Source organism: Balaenoptera musculus, chromosome 6 (assembly GCF_009873245.2).
Source record: "Balaenoptera musculus isolate JJ_BM4_2016_0621 chromosome 6, mBalMus1.pri.v3, whole genome shotgun sequence".
NCBI classification, from domain to species: domain Eukaryota; kingdom Metazoa; phylum Chordata; class Mammalia; order Artiodactyla; family Balaenopteridae; genus Balaenoptera; species Balaenoptera musculus.
In genome coordinates, this window is record NC_045790.1 from 114,563,874 (window position 1) to 114,581,326 (window position 17,453).

Here is a 17,453-nt window from a genome sequence, read left to right on the forward strand (position 1 = left end):
CTTTTATTTCTTTTTCTTGTCTAAGGGCTGTGTCTAGGACTCCCAATACTATGTTGAATAAAAGTGGTGCGAGTGGACATCCTTGTCTTGTTTCTGATCTTAGAGGAAATGCTTTCAGCTTTTCATCATTGAGAATGATGTTGGCTGTGGGCTTGTCCTATGTGGCCTTTATTATGTTGAGGTTTGTTCCCTCTATACACACTTTGTTGAGAGTTTTTAGCATAAAAGTATGTTGAGTTTTGTTGAAAGCTTTTTCTGCATCTATTGAGATGATCATATGATTTTTATTCTTCAGTTTGTTAATGTGGTATATCACATTGATTGATTTGCAGATATATTTGCATCCTTGGGATAAATCCCACTTGGTCATGGTGTGTGATCTTTTTAATGTACTGTTGAATTCACCTTGCTAATATTTTGTTGAAGATTTTTACATCTACGTCCATCAGTGATATTGACCTATAATTTTCTTTTTCTGTAGTGTTTTTGTCTGATTTTGTTATCAGGGTGATGCTGGCCTCATGGAATGAGTTCAGAAGTGTTTCCTCCTCTTCAATTTTTTGGAATAGTTTGAGAGGGATAGGTGTTAACTCTTCTTTAAATGTTTGGTAGAATTCACCTGTGAAGCCATCTGGTCCTGGACTTCTGTTTGTGGGAGTTTTTTAAATTACTGATTTAATTTCATTACTGGTAATTGGTCTGTTTCTATTTTCTATTTCTTCCTGGTTCACTCTTGGGAGACTGTACATTTCAAGGAATTTGTCCATTTCTTGTAGGCTGTCCATTTTATTGGACATGCGTGGGGGGCACCTGGTGCTGGCCACCATGGTTGTGACCAGCGAAACTCAGACTGGCCTCCCGGTGCCGAGGTTGAGGCTCCGAGCAGCATGGCATCCTCAGCTGTGTGAAAGCCCACTGACCCTGCCCGGCCCCACGATTTCATTCTGAGAGAAGTGATTTCCTGCTTCTGCAGTTACAGGCCCGACTTCCTGACATGGTTCTAAAGAGCAAGGGGTTTTGGTGGGAGGGGGAGTGACTGAGAGCTGGTGGGGGCCCAGGTCTCCTCCCAGGTCCCACTTTCTGGGGCAGCGCATGACCTGGGGGAAGCTGAGCCCTTAGATCTCAGTCTCCTTCCCACAGTGGACAATGCCAACTGCCCAAGGCCAGTGGGTGCTTCTTTTTCCTTTTCTCTCTCTCTCTCTCTCTCTTATTTTTCAATTTTATTTTTTGGATGGTATTCTATGGAAACTGAAGATTCCTGGAAGTTATGAATAGCTGTGCCCTGAAGGGCATGCTTTGTGGTCTCGGTTCACAGGAACACGTGAGAACCTGCAGCACGGATGCCCCGCGGCTGGTGGGATCCCGATTTCCCAAGCTGACCAGGAAACACGCTGCTTGTTTCTCCCTGGCTGACCTCCCTCTAACCTGCGTGACCCAGTTCTGAGAGCGGAGCTGTGTTGGAGGGGATGGCCTCTCACATTTGACCCCTGGGTCCAAGCCACCCGTGCTGGTGTCCTGGGGGGCCACCCACTGAGCAGGGGTGCTTCTAACTTCAGAAGTGTACCCTGTCCTGTCTGAGACCAGAAGTCCACAGTCCGGGTGTCAGAGGGCCGAGGTCCCTCCAGAGACTCCCAGGAAGGATCCTTCCCCCCTTCTCCAGCTGCTGGTGTTGCATCAGTCCTTGGAGCCTGGTGTTGTAGAAGCCGCACTCCAATCTCTGCCTCCGTGTTCACATGCCTTCTCCCTGTGTCCCCTCCGTGTCCTCGTTTTCTCTTACAAGGACACCAGACAGCAGATCAGCCCCCCTTCCAGCACGCCTCATCTGAACTACTTACATCTGTAAAGACCCTGTTTCCAAATAAGGTCCCGTCCTGAGGTTCTGCGTGAACATGTGTTCTGGGGTGACACCGTTCAACTCCATAACTGCCTGTGGCTTGTCATAAAAAAGGAAACTGGGGACCCTGAGCTTGGAGGATTGTCGCAAGAATTAAAGGAGATAAAACAGATCAGGGCGAGGACTGGGGCTGCCCGAGCCTCCTCCTTCTTTCACAGCCCCCACCCTGGGAAAGGGGAGTCTGGGGGCAGCCCGTAGTCCTGCAGTTTCTCCAGTGCATGGGCTCTTTCCTGGTACAGTAAACAGTGGTCTCTACAGGAAAGAAACCAGAGGCCAGATAGCAAACCAGAGCTAGTCTAGGAGACCCCTTAGCCTCCCAAGAGGCTGACAACGACAGTGGCCACCTGGAAAGACCCTACACATCGTGGGGGCACAGGGGCCGACACTCCAAGGCTCCCACCATCGGGAGATATCCCCACCTTGCCCCCTTCCCCCACCCCAAAGTCCACGCCCCTGCCAGATGAGCAGGTCAACCACCTGGAAGGTCAGTTGACGGCCTTTGCACCCCCCTTGGCACGGGACACAGGGCATGCACAGCCCCCGGGGGTGCTGCTGTCGAGGTGGACTCAGCGAGACAGATACTCTGCGCCCTGCTCGATTCCCCTCCTAACTCAGGTACATGCCCAGCGCCAGGGCCCCATCCCTCCCAAGGTGTTGAAGGCGGCTTGCTGCAGCCTTGAGTGGTATGGAGGGAAGCGCCCTAGGAGATTTAAAATGTACGATTCGGTAGATTGAAGATTCAGATACTGTGGGCCTTTCCATCACACTTACTGACATGCAGCACGCGGTGCTGCTCCGCTGGACCCCCGAAGGTCAGGTCACCTCCCCGGCTGGGTGGCTCTGGGGGTTATGACGACTGTTGCTGTCAGCGTTGCTGTCTTTATTGCTACCCTAACTGGGCAGCAGACACTTGCAGAGCTCTCACTACAGGCCAGGCCCATCCTTGGAGCTCCACCTGAGCCCCGCGCCACCCTCACCCCAGCCTGCAGGGGGTGGGGCGACCGCAGAGACCCCTTCGCCCAAGGCCACGTCCGTGGGGTTTGGAGGAGCCGATGCCCGAGACAGGAGAGTACCAGAAGCAGGAGAGCCCAGCGGGACCATAGCCTTTCGGGAGGCCTTGCTCAGCAGGGCAGGGTGGGAGGCCCTGAGAGCTGGTGGAGCCCCCAGGAAGGGCAGCCCGCAAGAGAGGGGTGACGGGTGCGGGTGATGTGACCCCCTTGTTCGGGGCAGACGGCCACCCCCTGGCGCATGTCCCTGGGTCCTTCCTGGCAAGGGGCTCTCCGGACCCCGGGCGACCCACGGGCCCGCCCTCCAGGACACAGCTGTCCTCAGTGCTGGCTCTGACCTGTCCTTGTCCAAGAGCCCGACCCAGGAAGTGTTCCTGACGCTGGCGGCCAGCCTGGACTCGCGCTCCAGACCCTTCCTCTCTGGGGCCAAGCAGGAGCCGTCCAGTCCCAGGGACACAGGGCACCTTCCTGCTTGGCCTCGGAGGGAAGAAGGCCTCCTATTGTCCCAGCTGAGGAAGCCACCCGAGGGCCTGAGGATGAGTCACAGGGGATTCGCGGAACTGCCTGGCGGAAAGCCCAGCACAGGCTGGCTGTCTGGCCCTCCTCCTATATAAGACCCCGAGCCCACTGCCTCTGCCTTCCTCTCCCTCCAGAGCCCAGAAGTGCCACCAAGGCTGCAGCCATGATGTGCCTCCTGCTTGCCCTGGGCCTGGCCCTCATGTGTGGCACCCAGGCTGTCAACGTCATCCAGACTATGGAGGACCTGGACATCCAAAAGGTTCGAGGGTGGCTGGGTGGGTGGTGAGCTGCAGGGCGGGCAGGGGAGCCGGGGTCTCAGAAGGCCAAGGGGGGACAGAGGAGGCTGTGCTGTCTGGGGTCCGCATTACTCTGCTAGGGCCGCCCTAACAAATACCTCCGACAGGGCCGCTTAAACAACATGGCTATCGTCTTGCATTCTGGAGGCTGGAAGTCTGAGATCAAGGTGTCAGCAGGGCTGGTTTCTCCTGAGGCCGCTCTCCTGGGCGTGTAGATGGCTGTCTTCTCCCTGTGTCTTTACCTGGTCATCCCTGTGTCCTAATTTCCTCTCCTTATAAGGTCATCAGTCACACTGGATCAGGGCCCACCCTAATGACCTCATTTTACCTTTGTCATCTCTTTAAAGACCCTGTCTCCAAAGAGTTATGTTCTGAGGCTCTGGGGGTTAAGGGGACACAGTTAAACCCCTAATAGGGTCTCTCTGCCCCCCAACCTTTCCCCACCTCCAGCCACGTCTCCCCAAGATCCAAACATTCCCACTTGTGTGATGGGCTCCTCTGGGTCCTTCTTTGGGCTCAGAGTGAGTTTAGGAAGAACATTCCTCAGGGTGCAGAGGAGGGGATGTCTCAGGGCTGGCTCAGGTCGGGGGTGGGACAGAGAACCCACCATGGGGATGGGATCCCCTTCTCGACCCCGGAGTGCCGATCAAGCCCCCTCCCCAGGTGGCAGGTACGTGGCACTCCGTGGCCATGGCGGCCAGTGACATCTCCTTGCTGGACACCGAGAGCGCCCCCCTGAGAGTGAACGTGGAGGAGCTGAGGCCCACGCCCCAGGGCGACCTGGAGATCATCCTGCAGAAACGGTGCGCATGCCCCCCACACCCCGCTGGGGCTGCAGGCCAGCAGGGGGTGGGCGGCGGACGGGGCTCCTGGTGGGACCCGGCTGCACTGTGGGCAGGACCAGGGCCCCAGGGATGCGGAATGGGGCCCTCGGAGCCCCACCCAGGGTTCCCCACCCAGGGCTTTTTTTTTTTTTAACTTTTATTAATTCGATGCTTTGGAACATAATAAAATAGATGAACATAAAACATCATTTTAGTTAACTTGGAAGGGGAGATAAAATCCACTGAAGTGGAAATACGTAGGAAAGCTATGTACATTCAGGCAGTTATTTTAATTCTGTGTTAGGTTAAGGATTACGAATGTACTTGAGCAACGGGGAGACGTTTTGCATCTTTTCTAGTCTGAACACTTCAATATCTAAGATGAACGGGATGTCGCAGAAACACAGCAGAGTGGGGAGAGCCCCGTGTAGAGGTTGCTGGGCAGCGGCAGGCCTAGGTCCTCAGGGTGGCAGCTCCCACCACGAGCCCCATCCGCCCTCAGAGCGGGGGTGGGGTGCAGAGATGGGGACCCGAACCCCAGGATTGCCTGCAGGTGCAGGTCATTGCCCCTGACCGCAGGGCCCGGCCACTCCCGGCCCTTTTCTCCCTCACTCTGTCTGCCCTCTTGTGGCCTGTCCAGCCTGGTCACCCGTGGCCCTAGAGGTTACTGTGAGCGCAGCCAAGGCCTGGGTGACCAGCTGGGCTCCGATGCCCCCCCCGGCTCGGGCCCCTCCTGGGGCCAGCTTCCACCCCTGGCCCACAGTTTGGCCTGATCAACCGTGCATGGTCTGTGCATGTGGCTCAGGAAACGCCTGCCTTTCAGGGAGAAGGATGGGTGTGCTAAGGAGAAAATCATCGCAGAAAAAACCGAGATCCCTGCTGTGTTCAAGATCAACTGTAAGTGCCGGGTCTGTGGTAGGAGCCCCACCACCCGGGGGGGCTCTGGGCAGGTGCAGGGGGCTGGCACCGGGCCCGAGGATGCTAAAGGGCTGGTGGGGACGAGTGACGCTGTCATTACACCAGCTTCACTGCCCTCCCTGCCCCTTGCCTGGTGCTGTGGGGCCAGTGGCCGCGGGCAGGTCCCTGCTAGGCTGGTCTCACTCCCCAAGGTGACTCTCCAAGCTCTCTCTGCCGGGGCGGGAGCTCTGGCCCCTCAGGCTGAGCTCAGGAAGCATTTGTGCCCGTCCAGGTGGAGCCGAGAGCCACTGTCAGCGGTCAGGGTGCCCCACGGCCCCCAGCCCACCACATGGGTTCCTCCATCTCCACGAGACGGGTTCCTTCCCTCATCCACTGCTTCACTCATTCCTCACTAAATCTAAGATGAGAAAGCGCCATGGGGGGCAGGGGGGCTTCCACCAGGGTCGCTCCCGCCCGGCAGCCTGGGCCACCTTGGGACTCACTCTGACTCACTCACTCTTGTCTGTGCCAGACAAGAACTGACCAATGCCAGGGCGCCTGCCCCAGGGGCTCCAGCGCCGCCTGCCCGCACTGGGTCAGGATGCTGGCGTTGCCCCTGAAGCTGCCTGGCCCTGCGGTGCCGCCGCCGCCCACTGGCCTCTGTCAGGGCAACACTCACTCCCGCTGCCCCGGTTCCCATGGCTCTGGGCTGCCCTCCAATGTAACCGTGCTTGGGATGCTCCCCTCCTCCCGCACTCGGCGGTGCCCAGTCTCACCTGCGGTCGGCGTGACAGCCCCATCTCTTGACCACTCTGGGTCCCGGGGGGCATCCTGGATTGAGTGGTGAGTGTTCCTGAGTCCAGGAGGTGGTGGAATGTCTCTGGCGCATCCATAGTCGATGGGCCTGGGGACGGCTTCGGGGAAGGGGCTGCACCACGTTGGAGTGCGGGGCTGCAGGGCGCGCTCCCCGCCCAGTCCTCGCCAGGTGGGGGCCATGGAGGAGCTGAGCCGCGCGCGCCCCCGCTGGAACTCACTTCTGCCCCGTCTCGGTCTCCCTTCCAGCCCTGGGTGAGAATAAGATCTTCGTGTTGGACACGGACTACGAAAACTACCTGCTCTTCTGCATGGAAAACGCCGCCGACCCTGAGCACAGCCTGGCCTGCCAGTGCCTGGGTACGCGCCCGCCCCCGCTTCCCAGGGAGACCCGCGGCGTGGTCCTCGCTGCCAAGAGGGTGGGAATGGGGGAGCTCGACACCGGAGGAGGAGGAGGGGGAGGGGGGAGGGGTCATCGGGAGAGCGTCGCATCCTGGGGCCTGGTCTCCTGTGCGCCTGTGGGTGGCTGGGGACGAGGGACAGACACGCGGGCTGAGGGGCAGGTGCACTGCAGCACCGTGACTGGTGTGACCATCTCGATGGTGCCGGCGGGTCACTATGAATCCAGCAGCCTTTGTTGCCACCGGGGAGTTTCAATACCTTCACCAAATAAGAATTCAGTTACAAAGACATCTTTCAACGATAACGTCCTGAAAACAAATGTCAGGTGACATCTTTATTGTCACAGAAGATGTGCCACTGGGTGTTCCCAGGGAAGTGGCCGCGGCCATCAGGCAGTGCAGGCTCCTGGTCATAAGTCAGCCAGCCCCGGGGTGGGGCGGGGAGGGGAGGCGGAGACCCAGACCTCCGGAGGGGGCTGCCTTTCCTCTTACGACCGTGCAGACCCCCACTGCAGTGCTCTGGGAGGAGGAGGAGGGGAATGGGCCGAGCGGGGAGGGCAGGGGCCCTGGAGGGCAGGGGCGCTGAGCCCTGCAGACCACCCTGGGGGGGGCGGGGCAGGGCCCTCGGCGTCCCCGAGCTCTGGCGGAGAGGCGGGGGTGCCCCCAGGGACTGACCCCTCCCCCACAGCCAGGACCCTGCAAGCGGACAACGAGGTCATGGAGAAATTCAACAGAGCCGTCAAGCCCCTGCCCATGCACATCCGGCTCTCCTTCAAGCCGACCCAGCTGGAAGGTGAGCTCCCAGGCCCCGCCCCCGCTCCCTGGGCAGAAAGCCACCAGCCCCGGGGACGACTTCCTCCTGTGGTGAGTCCCATTCTCCCCAGGGCTGCCAGGAGGAAAGGGGTGGAGGCGCGGCGCCCCCGAGGGGGGCCCCCTCCCCACCCCTCTGTCCCCGGGGCGTCCAGTCCCGTCCTGACCCTCCCGCACGGCTCTCCCTCCCCCACAGCGCAGTGCCGCGTCTAGGTGAGCTCCTGCTGGCGCCCTGGGGGTAACGTAACCCCCCTGCCCCACATCCTGGGCACGTGCACAGGGTGGGGGTCTTGGTGGCGCCCGGGCTCCCCCATCAGGCCCTGGGGTCCCCCTGTGGGACTGGCTGGAAGCTGGGGTCTCTCCTGACGACTGCAGAGCCGCCGGCCGCGTGCCCACTCTCTAGGGGTGGCCTTTGGGGATGTCGTTTCCTGTGTCCTGGCCTCACTCGCATGCTGACCTCCCCCTGCTCCCTCTGGGTTGGGCTGAGGGCCAAGGTGGAGGCCCCGGAAGCGGGCACCAGTGACAGACACTCCACCTGAGCGGGGAGGCGGGGGTCCCTCTCCCGAGGAGGGGCCGTCCTGCACCCCCCGGCCCAGCCAGGGGTGGGGGCTGGTGAGGGTCCAGCAGGTTCCCCAGGAATCACAGGAGAGCCCCGTGTCCATTTCAGGGCCTGGGATCCTTGGCCCCTCTGGGGACAGATGATGTCACCCCCGCCTCCCCCATCAGCAGGGTCAGGAGGGACCAGGACCAAGGTCACCCCTCTTGGGACCCAGGCCCCTCTGGGCCCCGCCTGGGGTCTCCTGCTCGGGGGCGTTCCTCCTTCAGCAATAAAGGCATAAACCAGTGCGCACTCCTGTCTGAGTCTTTCCTGGCCAATGCGCATGGGCTGGGGACCCGGGCGGCTCAGGCGGTGACACAGGGCCAGGATCTAAGGTGTCTGCATCACAGGCCTCATGACACCTGGGGGCCCTGCACACATCATCACGGCTCTTTTAAACTTTTGGAAACTAGGTAGGGACGCGGCAGAGGCATCTGCCAGTTAACTTCGCATCTTCAGCCAACACCCAAACTCCACAAAGGACAGGAAATGGAAAATTGCTGTCACTTAGTCTAATAAATATTGATATAAAAACTTAATTTAGTTGCTTGCAGATCAAGTTCTGCCCTCTTTTACAAATGCAGCCCCATGACCCTCATGACCAGCTTTCAGGAACATAAAGGTAATTGCTACTAGTAAGACTATTGATATCAAACTTCATATGCCAAAAATGCATTGATCTTTTCTGTGCTAAAATGCAATAGAGAGATTTCCCCTGGATAGAGGAGCTGGACAAAAGAGGTCACCCTTGGAGGACACTTGTTCTGCAATCACTTTTGAGCATCACAAATGGAAAGGGGGTATATAGCAACAGAAACGGGGATTTTTAAATAATAAGAACAACTGACGTATAACATAATATACACACATATTACTATATGTATAGTTACATATAATAACAATTTATGTATAATATTAAAGTTTTGAAAATGTAGATAAAGTGGATACATTTCTAGAAAAATATTAAATACCAATATTGGCTAAAAAAGAAAACTCTGAAAGAACAATAACTCTAGAAAATAAAGAACAGTTCCAGTTCCAGATCTTCTCAGTCTATGGATGAGAACCAGCAAACCACCGTCAGATGGATCCTGGTTCATACAGTCTGTTCCAGGACACAGAGAGATGGGGAGTCTGGACTGTCCTCTAACAAAGCTGGATGGGATGATGCAGGAGACAAAAAAAGAGCAGAGCTATCACATTTTGGAATAAAGATACAAATATCCAAATAATTTATTAACAGGTCAAATCCAACAATGTATTCAGTACATCGTGATTTAAGCCAGAAAATCAAGGATGTTTCCACATTAGACAATATATAATAAATTTGTTAACAGATTAAGAGAGGAACACCCATATAAGCACCATTAATTGATTTTAAAATAAATATTTTAAAAACATCATATCCCATTCACGAGGCAAATTCTTTGTGCATCAGGAGGGTCTTTCAACACAAGCTGGCTTTGCTGCATTAATGAACAACCCTAAAATCTCAGTGGCTCAAAACATCAAAGATTTATGTCTTGTATATGAGAAATCTCTTTTGCAGGTTGGCAGGGGCATCTGCATCTCGTGGTCACTCAAGGATCCAGGTGATCAAACAGCCATCACCCATGAGGTTGCTGATCACCATGCCAGAGGGGAAATGTGGACATCCAGAGGGCCGAGCCATCCATCCAGTTCTCTATCCTGGAAGGTACACACACCACCTCCCTTCGCAACCTGTCAGCCAGAGTTGTCACTCAACTAGAATGGAGCCAGGAAGTACAATCCTACCTAGAAATAGAAGGGAACGTCCCTAAACTGGTAATTAAAAAAATTTTTTTAACCAGCTAACATCATACCTAATGGTGAGACACTGAATGTCTTCCCCTAAGATTGAGAGCAAGGCAGGTTTCCCTCTTCCAGCATTCCTACTCAACATCATACTGAAAGTCTTAGTGCAGTAAGACAAAAAAAAAAAAGGGGGGGGGACTTCCCTGGCAGTCCAGTGGTTAAGACTCCATGCTTTCACTGCAGCAGGGGGGATGTCGATCCCTGGTCGGAGAACTAAGATCCCGCATGCCATTTGACATGGCCAAAGAAGGAAAAAAAACAAAAGAGAAAAAAAGGCATAAACACTGGAAAGGAAATCTGTAACATGACTGAGAAAGCAAAAAAGAGAGAAGGCACAAAATATTAATATCAGGAATGAAAGAGGGGCTATCACTACAGACCCTACAGACATCAAAAAGATAATAAGGGAATTCTATGAACAACTCTGTATACAGTAATTTGACAACTTAGATGAAATGGACCAATTCCTTTAAAAAGTACAAACTACCAGGACTCATCCAATATGAGCTAGATAACTTAAATAGCCCTACAACTATTAAGAAAATAGAACTCCCCAAAAGACATTTCCAGGCCTAGATTGTTTCACAGGAGAATTACACCAAATGTTTAAAGATTTACCATGAATGCTATACAATCTCTTACAGAAAATAGAAGAGTAGGAAATACTTCCCTTCATTTTATGAAGCTAATATTACCAAAATATTATTGGTATTTGGTATACCAAATATTAGTATATTGGTAAAATGGATACCAAAACCATACAATGACTTTTTTTTAAAAGAAAAACTACAGACTAATGTTTTTCATCAATATAGCTTCAACGATCCTTAACAAAATATCAGCAAATAGATTTCAGCAATATACAAAAATAATTATACACTATAATCAAGTAGGGTTTATTCCAGGGATGCAAGAAAAAGCATTTGACAAAATTCAACACCCATTCATGATTTTAAAAAAACAGAAAAATGGAATAGAGGGAGTTTTTTCAACTTGATAACGACATCTACAAAAAACTTAGAATTAACGTTGCATTTAATGGGGAATGATGAACCTTTCAGCAGTGATGAATGACAAATGATCCAGAGCGTGGGAATAATGTTCCTCTCACCCCCTTACTCATCTTAGTGCAGGAAGTTGTAGCAGTGCAACAAGGCAAGAAAAGGTAATAAAAGGCATTCAGAACTGAAAGGAAGACATAAAAGCACCTCTATCTGCAGATGACATGCGTGTCTATGTAGAAAATCTCAAGGAATCTAAAAACAAAAACAAAAACCTCCTAATAAGTGAGTTCACAAGGTGGCAGGATACATGATAAACATACAAAAATCACTTGCATCTCTACATGCTAGCAATGGACATGTGGACATGAAAATTAAAAATACAATACCATTTATAATCACTCAAAAAAAAAAGTGGAATACTTGGAGATGTAAATCTAATGAAACATACAGGATCTGAAGGCTGAAAATGATGCAATGCTGATTTAAAAAAATCAAGGAAGATTTAAATAAATGGAGAGACCGTGTTCATGGACTGAAAGACTGAACAAAGATGTTAATTCTCCTCAAATTGATGTGCAGGTTTAATGCAATTCCTATCCAAATCCCAGCAAGCTTTTTTGTAGGCATAGATAAGATTATTCTAAGATTTATAGGGAAAGACAAAGGAACTAGAATATAGAATAGCTAAAATAAAAAGAATAAAATGGGAAGAACCAGTCTAACAAATTTCAAATCGTATATAGCTACAGTAATCAAGACGGTGGTATTTGCAGAAGAACCATAAATCCGTGGAACAGAGTAGAGAACCCAGAAATAGACTCACACAAATACGCCCAACTGACGTGCAGTCGTCTGGACCGGGGCATCCTAAAACCATGCTAAAGCCTCCTAATTTGTGTACAAGATGAGGCTCGCTCAGACCCTGGCATTCTCCCAAGCTCAGTGCTACCTTGGCCAGCCCCTCTGTGTTCAGGCAAGGCTCCCAGCAAACAGTGGCCCCTCCTTGCCGCTCTCCGTGGGTCCCTCATAGGAAGAAGCCCTATTTCTCCAAATCATGACCCAGCATGTAGCACCTTGGAGATTCTGGATTCTGTTACTGTCTGCTTCCCACCTAATCACCAAAGCTGCTCCCATAGAAATCTGGCAGCTGAGCTTCCCTGCCTGTGGGGGATGGGGGGGCCGTGACTGTGGAACACCCCTCGCACTCTAGAACGCCCATACCCCCTGACCCCTACTCCTGCAGACAGCCCTGCGGTAGCACTTTTCACGGCTCACTATCTTAAAAAAAAATTGAGGTCTCTTTTGTGCCTTAAATGCTGCAACTTCTGAACACCTGGAGCAAGGGGCTGCCTCTTCCCCAGGCCTCAGTGGCTGGGAGTCGGGCTGGGACAGCTGGGTGGGCAGCAAGTGGCCGCTGGAGGATGGATACGAAGAAAGGGCGCCAGCTGCCAGGCCTCTCCTCCCTCTGGGGGCCTGGGGTCATGGCCCTGGAGAGAGCGCCCCTCCCGCTGCCGACCCTCAGCCTGGGCCTGGCCGGGGCCCAGAAGACTCCGGAAGAAGTGCCGGTGCAGCCAGGCTTTGTCGCCCGGGAGATAACCACGCAGCTCAGCCCTGGGACGAGGACGTGGATGCAAGTGTCGCGTGGAGGCGGCACTCGGGGCAGGCGGGCAGGAGTGGCGCGGGGCAGGAGTGGCGCGGGGCAGGAGTGGCGCGGGGCAGGAGTGGCGCATCCATTTCCCCAGGCAGGAGCAGGGTCTCCGCACTCCTGTGCTGCCAGGGAAAGCTGCAGTTCAGCCCTGAGACCAGCGTTAAGACGCTGGGGAGAGGGGCCCCAGGGGCCTGCCCGAGCCCTGGTGGTGTCACTGCTGGGACAACGGGGGGGGGGGGCGGACCTGGGGGTGAGGAGGGGCTCAGAGTCACTCCTGCCCTGTCTGACCCCGCCTGCACCTCACCCATTGCTGTACTGGGCCGGGGCAGTTCCAGGATGTCCCTCACCCTCCCCGGACTCAGTCAACGCGCGTGGGGCCCACAGTGGACAGCGCCTGCCCCGGATACAGAGGAGCTGAAGGAAGTCCAGGAGAAGGCGAGAGGGTGGCGGGGAAGTGGACCACTTCTCTCCCAGGCTGGGGGCCCCCAGTTCCTTACTCCAGCCCTCCAGCCCCAGCCCGGCACCCCGTGGGCCAGCCCCCTCCCATAGCTGGGTGTCCCTCCCAAGCCCAGGGGGCCGAGAGCCTGGGGGAATGCAGGGACCCCAGCCGGGGGCGCCCCCAACATCCCCCTGCCGGAGAGCCTGAGCCGGCACTAGGCTGGTGGGCGGGGCAACATCTTCCACGCCCACTGTCCTGAGCAGGACAGAGCGGCCGTGAACGTGGACGTCACGGAGTCACGTTGGACTTAGAAAATGGAAGTGCCTCGGGGAGAAGACGGGGCCCCGGGGATGGAGTGGACGGGGAGGCTGGGCCGGGCGGGGGGCCGGTGGTCCTGCAGACTGGCCGGGCTTGGGGGGCTGGGGGACCCTCTGGGGGCCTCACCGGAGGGGACAGGCCTGACGTAGCCTTTCAAGGAGGGCTGTGCCTGCCATGCGGAGAGTGGACCTGCTTCAGAGAGGACGCGGCCACTGCAGCAACCGCAGGGCCTGGCAGGGAGCTGGGAGGAGGGACCTCATCCAAGAAAAGCCCAAGCACTGGCCCCTCTGGTTTCAGCCAGAAGAATGCTAGGGGACCCCCAGTGGCTGGGGCAGTATCTTGAATACATTTCCAGGTTCCAGCTACAGGAAGCCCCCGCCTTCAACCTTGCCGGTGAGTGTGCCCTCCAGCAGTCTCCCCTGCGCCCCTGAGGGAAGGGCTGGGAGGAGGTGGGGAGTGCCCCACAGCTAGCAATAACCACCTGAAGACCAGAGCAACTAAGGACCTGGCCAGCCTCTGCCAGGCGCCCTATACGGTCAGGTCGTTGACGGGTGCCTCACCTGCCAGATCTCATGAAGTCCCTGTAACTCGGTGGGTGGGCACGATCACCATCTCCATCCTGCGGATGTGGACACAGAGGCTCAGAGAGGTTCAGAAACAAGGCCGAGGTCACACAGCCGGGAGGAGGCAGTGGGCGGTACTGGCCTCTCCCCGGCACCCCCTCCCCCATGCATCATTCAGTCCATCAACAAACAGGAGGGCCAGGCCCTGTTCTAGGAGTTCCTGATGCACGAAAAACAAGACAGACTTTCTTCAGCCCGGAGCAGGTTACCTGGGGCCACTGCAGTTCAGTCGCTAATTTATTGGAGACAATGCTGGGGGAAGAGAGGAGCCTAGAGGAGGGAAGTGCAGGCAGGGAGGCTGCCTGGAGGAGGGAACGTGGGGGCATGTGGCAGGAATAGAGGGAGGGGGAAGGGGCGGGGGGCGGTTGTGGGGTCTTGTGGGTCATCCTGGGACAGGCGGGCCATGGCAGGATGTGGTGCTGGACAGCAGAAGGCAAGGTGGTCCCAGTGGCTGTGCGCCGTGTTTTTGATTGATCGGTCGTCTTCAGAACGAATGGACGAAGGCCCTAGAATCTGACCTTGTTCTCTTCCCTCCACAGCCCAGTGCCCGCCACCGGAAGTTTAGCTCGGGTCCACCCCCTGAGCTTTCCTGCCGGGCCCCTCCTGCCCCGCTGTCCTCGCCTCGCTCCCCCCTCCCCTCCACCTGCATCCTGGCTCACCCAGGTGCCTTCTGAACCCCTCTGCCACCCCAGGAAGGCCATCCAACCCGGAGCCCGGCCCCTCCCTCTCTGTGGGTCTCCAGGTCCTGCCAACCAACAACTAAGGGGCCCACAGCCTCTCCCAGCCTGGCCCACGGGCTGGAAAACACTCTGGGTGTTGGGAGGGGGCGGCAGGTGGTCCCCCGACCTCCCCCTGTAGTGCGCACACAGCACTGCAGTCCGGCGGATGGAGTCACCTTCGGGGTCCATCAGGGACGGCGACCCTGGGAAGGGCCGGGCTGGCACCGCCCTGACCTGCCTGCACCCCGATCCCGCTCTGGGCTCCGTGAGCCAACGCAGCCATCCCCGCCCAGGCCAGAGGGGTGCTGAGTGACCACAGCGCCAGCCCACGCTCCCCAGAAGAGCCAGGTGAAGCCAGGCCGGGGCACCTGTGTGACAGGTGAGCTGAGACAGGCCCCCGCCCTCTCCTCTCCAGGTTACCTGCAAGGCAGTACCTGGATAGAAGCTCCCCACCTCGCCCTGGCTGAGCCAGGGGCCACCCACCAGCAGGGCCGGCTCTTCGGAAACTGGGTCTAACCTCAGTACTAACCGTCTGGAAATGCCAGAGACAGGTGTGACCAGATCCTGCCCCAGAAATGCCCTCGGCAAGAGCAAGGCCTCCCAGGAGGCCACAGCTCAGCAGTGCAGGTCGCACCATGGCCACCGCGTGAGGCCAGCACAACGGCAGTAAACCCACCGGCCACCTGTGTGGACGCCACCTGCTTTTCACGCAGAAGCTGAGGGTGTGGGATTCCCTGGTGGTCCAGGGGTTAGGACTCCGCCTTCCACTGCAGGGGGCACGGGTTCCACCCCTGGCCAGGGAACTAAGATCCCGCCTGCCACGCAGCGCTGCCAAAAAGAAAAAAAAAAGCTGGGGGTGAACAGATGCTCAAAGCATGGTAGCTTTCCTGTGAACCAGCAACCCTTATAAGAAAAATATAAGGGACACGTTAAAATCACATTTAAAAAAAAAAATCCTCACTCTGGGACACTGAAAAAAATGACTTGAATAAATAGATGTGTGATATTCCTACAAAGTCTTCAATATCACAAATACTTAATAATCTTAAGTTAACCTATACAGCTCAAGCAATTTAATCAACATGCCAATGAGATACTTCCCCCAAATTGCAAACCTGAATCTAAAATCCACGTGAAGGAATAAAATTTTGAAATATTTTAGAGAGAAGAGTAATGCAAATTGATCTACCATTCTACCATAAATAATATGAAACTACAATGATTAAAATTGTGTGGCATTAGTTCACTGACAGAAAGAAGGATCAGTAAAACTGGATATAAAGTCAAGAAATGAACCCAAGTAAGCATAATAACTTAATATATTATACAAATAGCGCACCTTAAAAAGCATTATTTATTCAACAAGCAGTGTGGGGGAAATGGCCAAGATATTTTGAGGAAAAAATAAGGTTCGATATCTAACTCTGTACATTATCTTAAAATTAATTCCTGATTAATTCCGAATGAAAAGAAACCTTGAAAGTTCTATAATATCTATAACTTGGGGATGAGATGCCTACACTATGGATACAAACGTCAAGGGAAAAGATGGTAATTACGAAAACCTTAAACTTTGGTACACCAAAAGCACCATCAACAAAACTGGAATACGAATGACAACTTGAAATTCATATTTTCAACAAATTTGATAAAGGATTTACATCACATCTATGAATATATATCTCAAAATTCATTGAATGATGAAAAGGAACACCATGTTATAAAAATGAGCACAAGACAGAAATTGGTCATTCGTGCACACATGAATCACACGGCTGACAACTATAGTTTAAAAGAGGGTTCATCATCCTAAGCAATCCAAGAAAAAAGATGCTATTTTTGCTTATCAAATTGATGAAATTAAAAAAATTTTAAACTCAATTAGCACCCACTGTGTAGGGAAGCACACTTTTGCTAGGAGGGTTGGAAATTGGAAAGGCCATTCAGGGGTGACCTGTTTGTGTAAGTCTTTTAAACAAGTTTGTTCTTGGACCTAGAAATTCTAGACGTTAATAACTTTACGTTATCAAGGAATTTACTGTGTTTTATACTGATCTCACGATATTTTTCAAGGTAGAAATTTAGAACCCTTCTCAGTAAGTCCCCTAGCCTTGTCCATAAATTGTCAGGAAAAAAAAGTGAGTTTTTGTTTGTTTGTTTCAGTGCAGTATCTAAATCATACCCTCCTCTCTCCGGGTCTGACCTAGGATACCTGATACTGATCACTGTAGAGGCAGGGCTTGTGGCTAACGGAGTATCTTTCTCTGGTTTGAAACTTTTATAGATTTTTAAAAATCGAGAGCTACTCTGTGACACTCAAGAAAGAATGAGTCACTGAAAATAGCTTCGTGATTTAGTCAAAGGCGACAGCTGGGAAGGAAAAAGTAGAATGAGCTACACCTTGACAAGTGTGTTTTTTAGGGGAATCTCGAGGATGATTGGTGTCATAGGAGGGGGTGGCAGACGTAACACGATGGACGGATACTGGTTCTTGCTCCAGGTCTGATCATCAGCTACTGGGCTCCTCACGCCACCTAAGTTTCCTTGGCCTCTGGCTTCTACTCCATGAAGTGACCGGCAATCTCCTTACCATTTTAGTGTTTCAACTGACGTGACTTTTGCAATGCCTACTGTATTAGTTTGCTGGGAACGCCATAGCAAAGTGCCGCAGACCAGGCGGCTTAAACAACAGAAGTGGACTTCTCCCAGCTCTGGGGGCTGGAAGTCTGAGATCAAGGAGCTGGTCCCTCCTGAGGCCTCTCTGCTTGGCGTGTAGATAGCCGTCTTCTTTATGTCCTCACTTCAAC

The 17,453-nt window shown here is 53.8% G+C and overlaps 1 protein-coding gene across 1 annotated transcript; it reads left to right on the forward strand.

Annotated features, from left to right (window-relative positions):
• Positions 1-3,565: 3,565 nt before the first annotated feature.
• On the forward strand, positions 3,566-8,196 carry LOC118897143 (beta-lactoglobulin-1/B-like). The gene is made up of 7 exons (XM_036856023.1): positions 3,566-3,679; positions 4,380-4,519; positions 5,364-5,437; positions 6,500-6,610; positions 7,340-7,444; positions 7,658-7,674; positions 8,129-8,196. Exons 1-6 carry the CDS (start codon positions 3,584-3,586, stop codon positions 7,672-7,674), a joined length of 543 nt encoding a protein of 180 aa, XP_036711918.1. The 5' UTR covers positions 3,566-3,583; the 3' UTR covers positions 8,129-8,196.
• Positions 8,197-17,453: the final 9,257 nt, after the last annotated feature.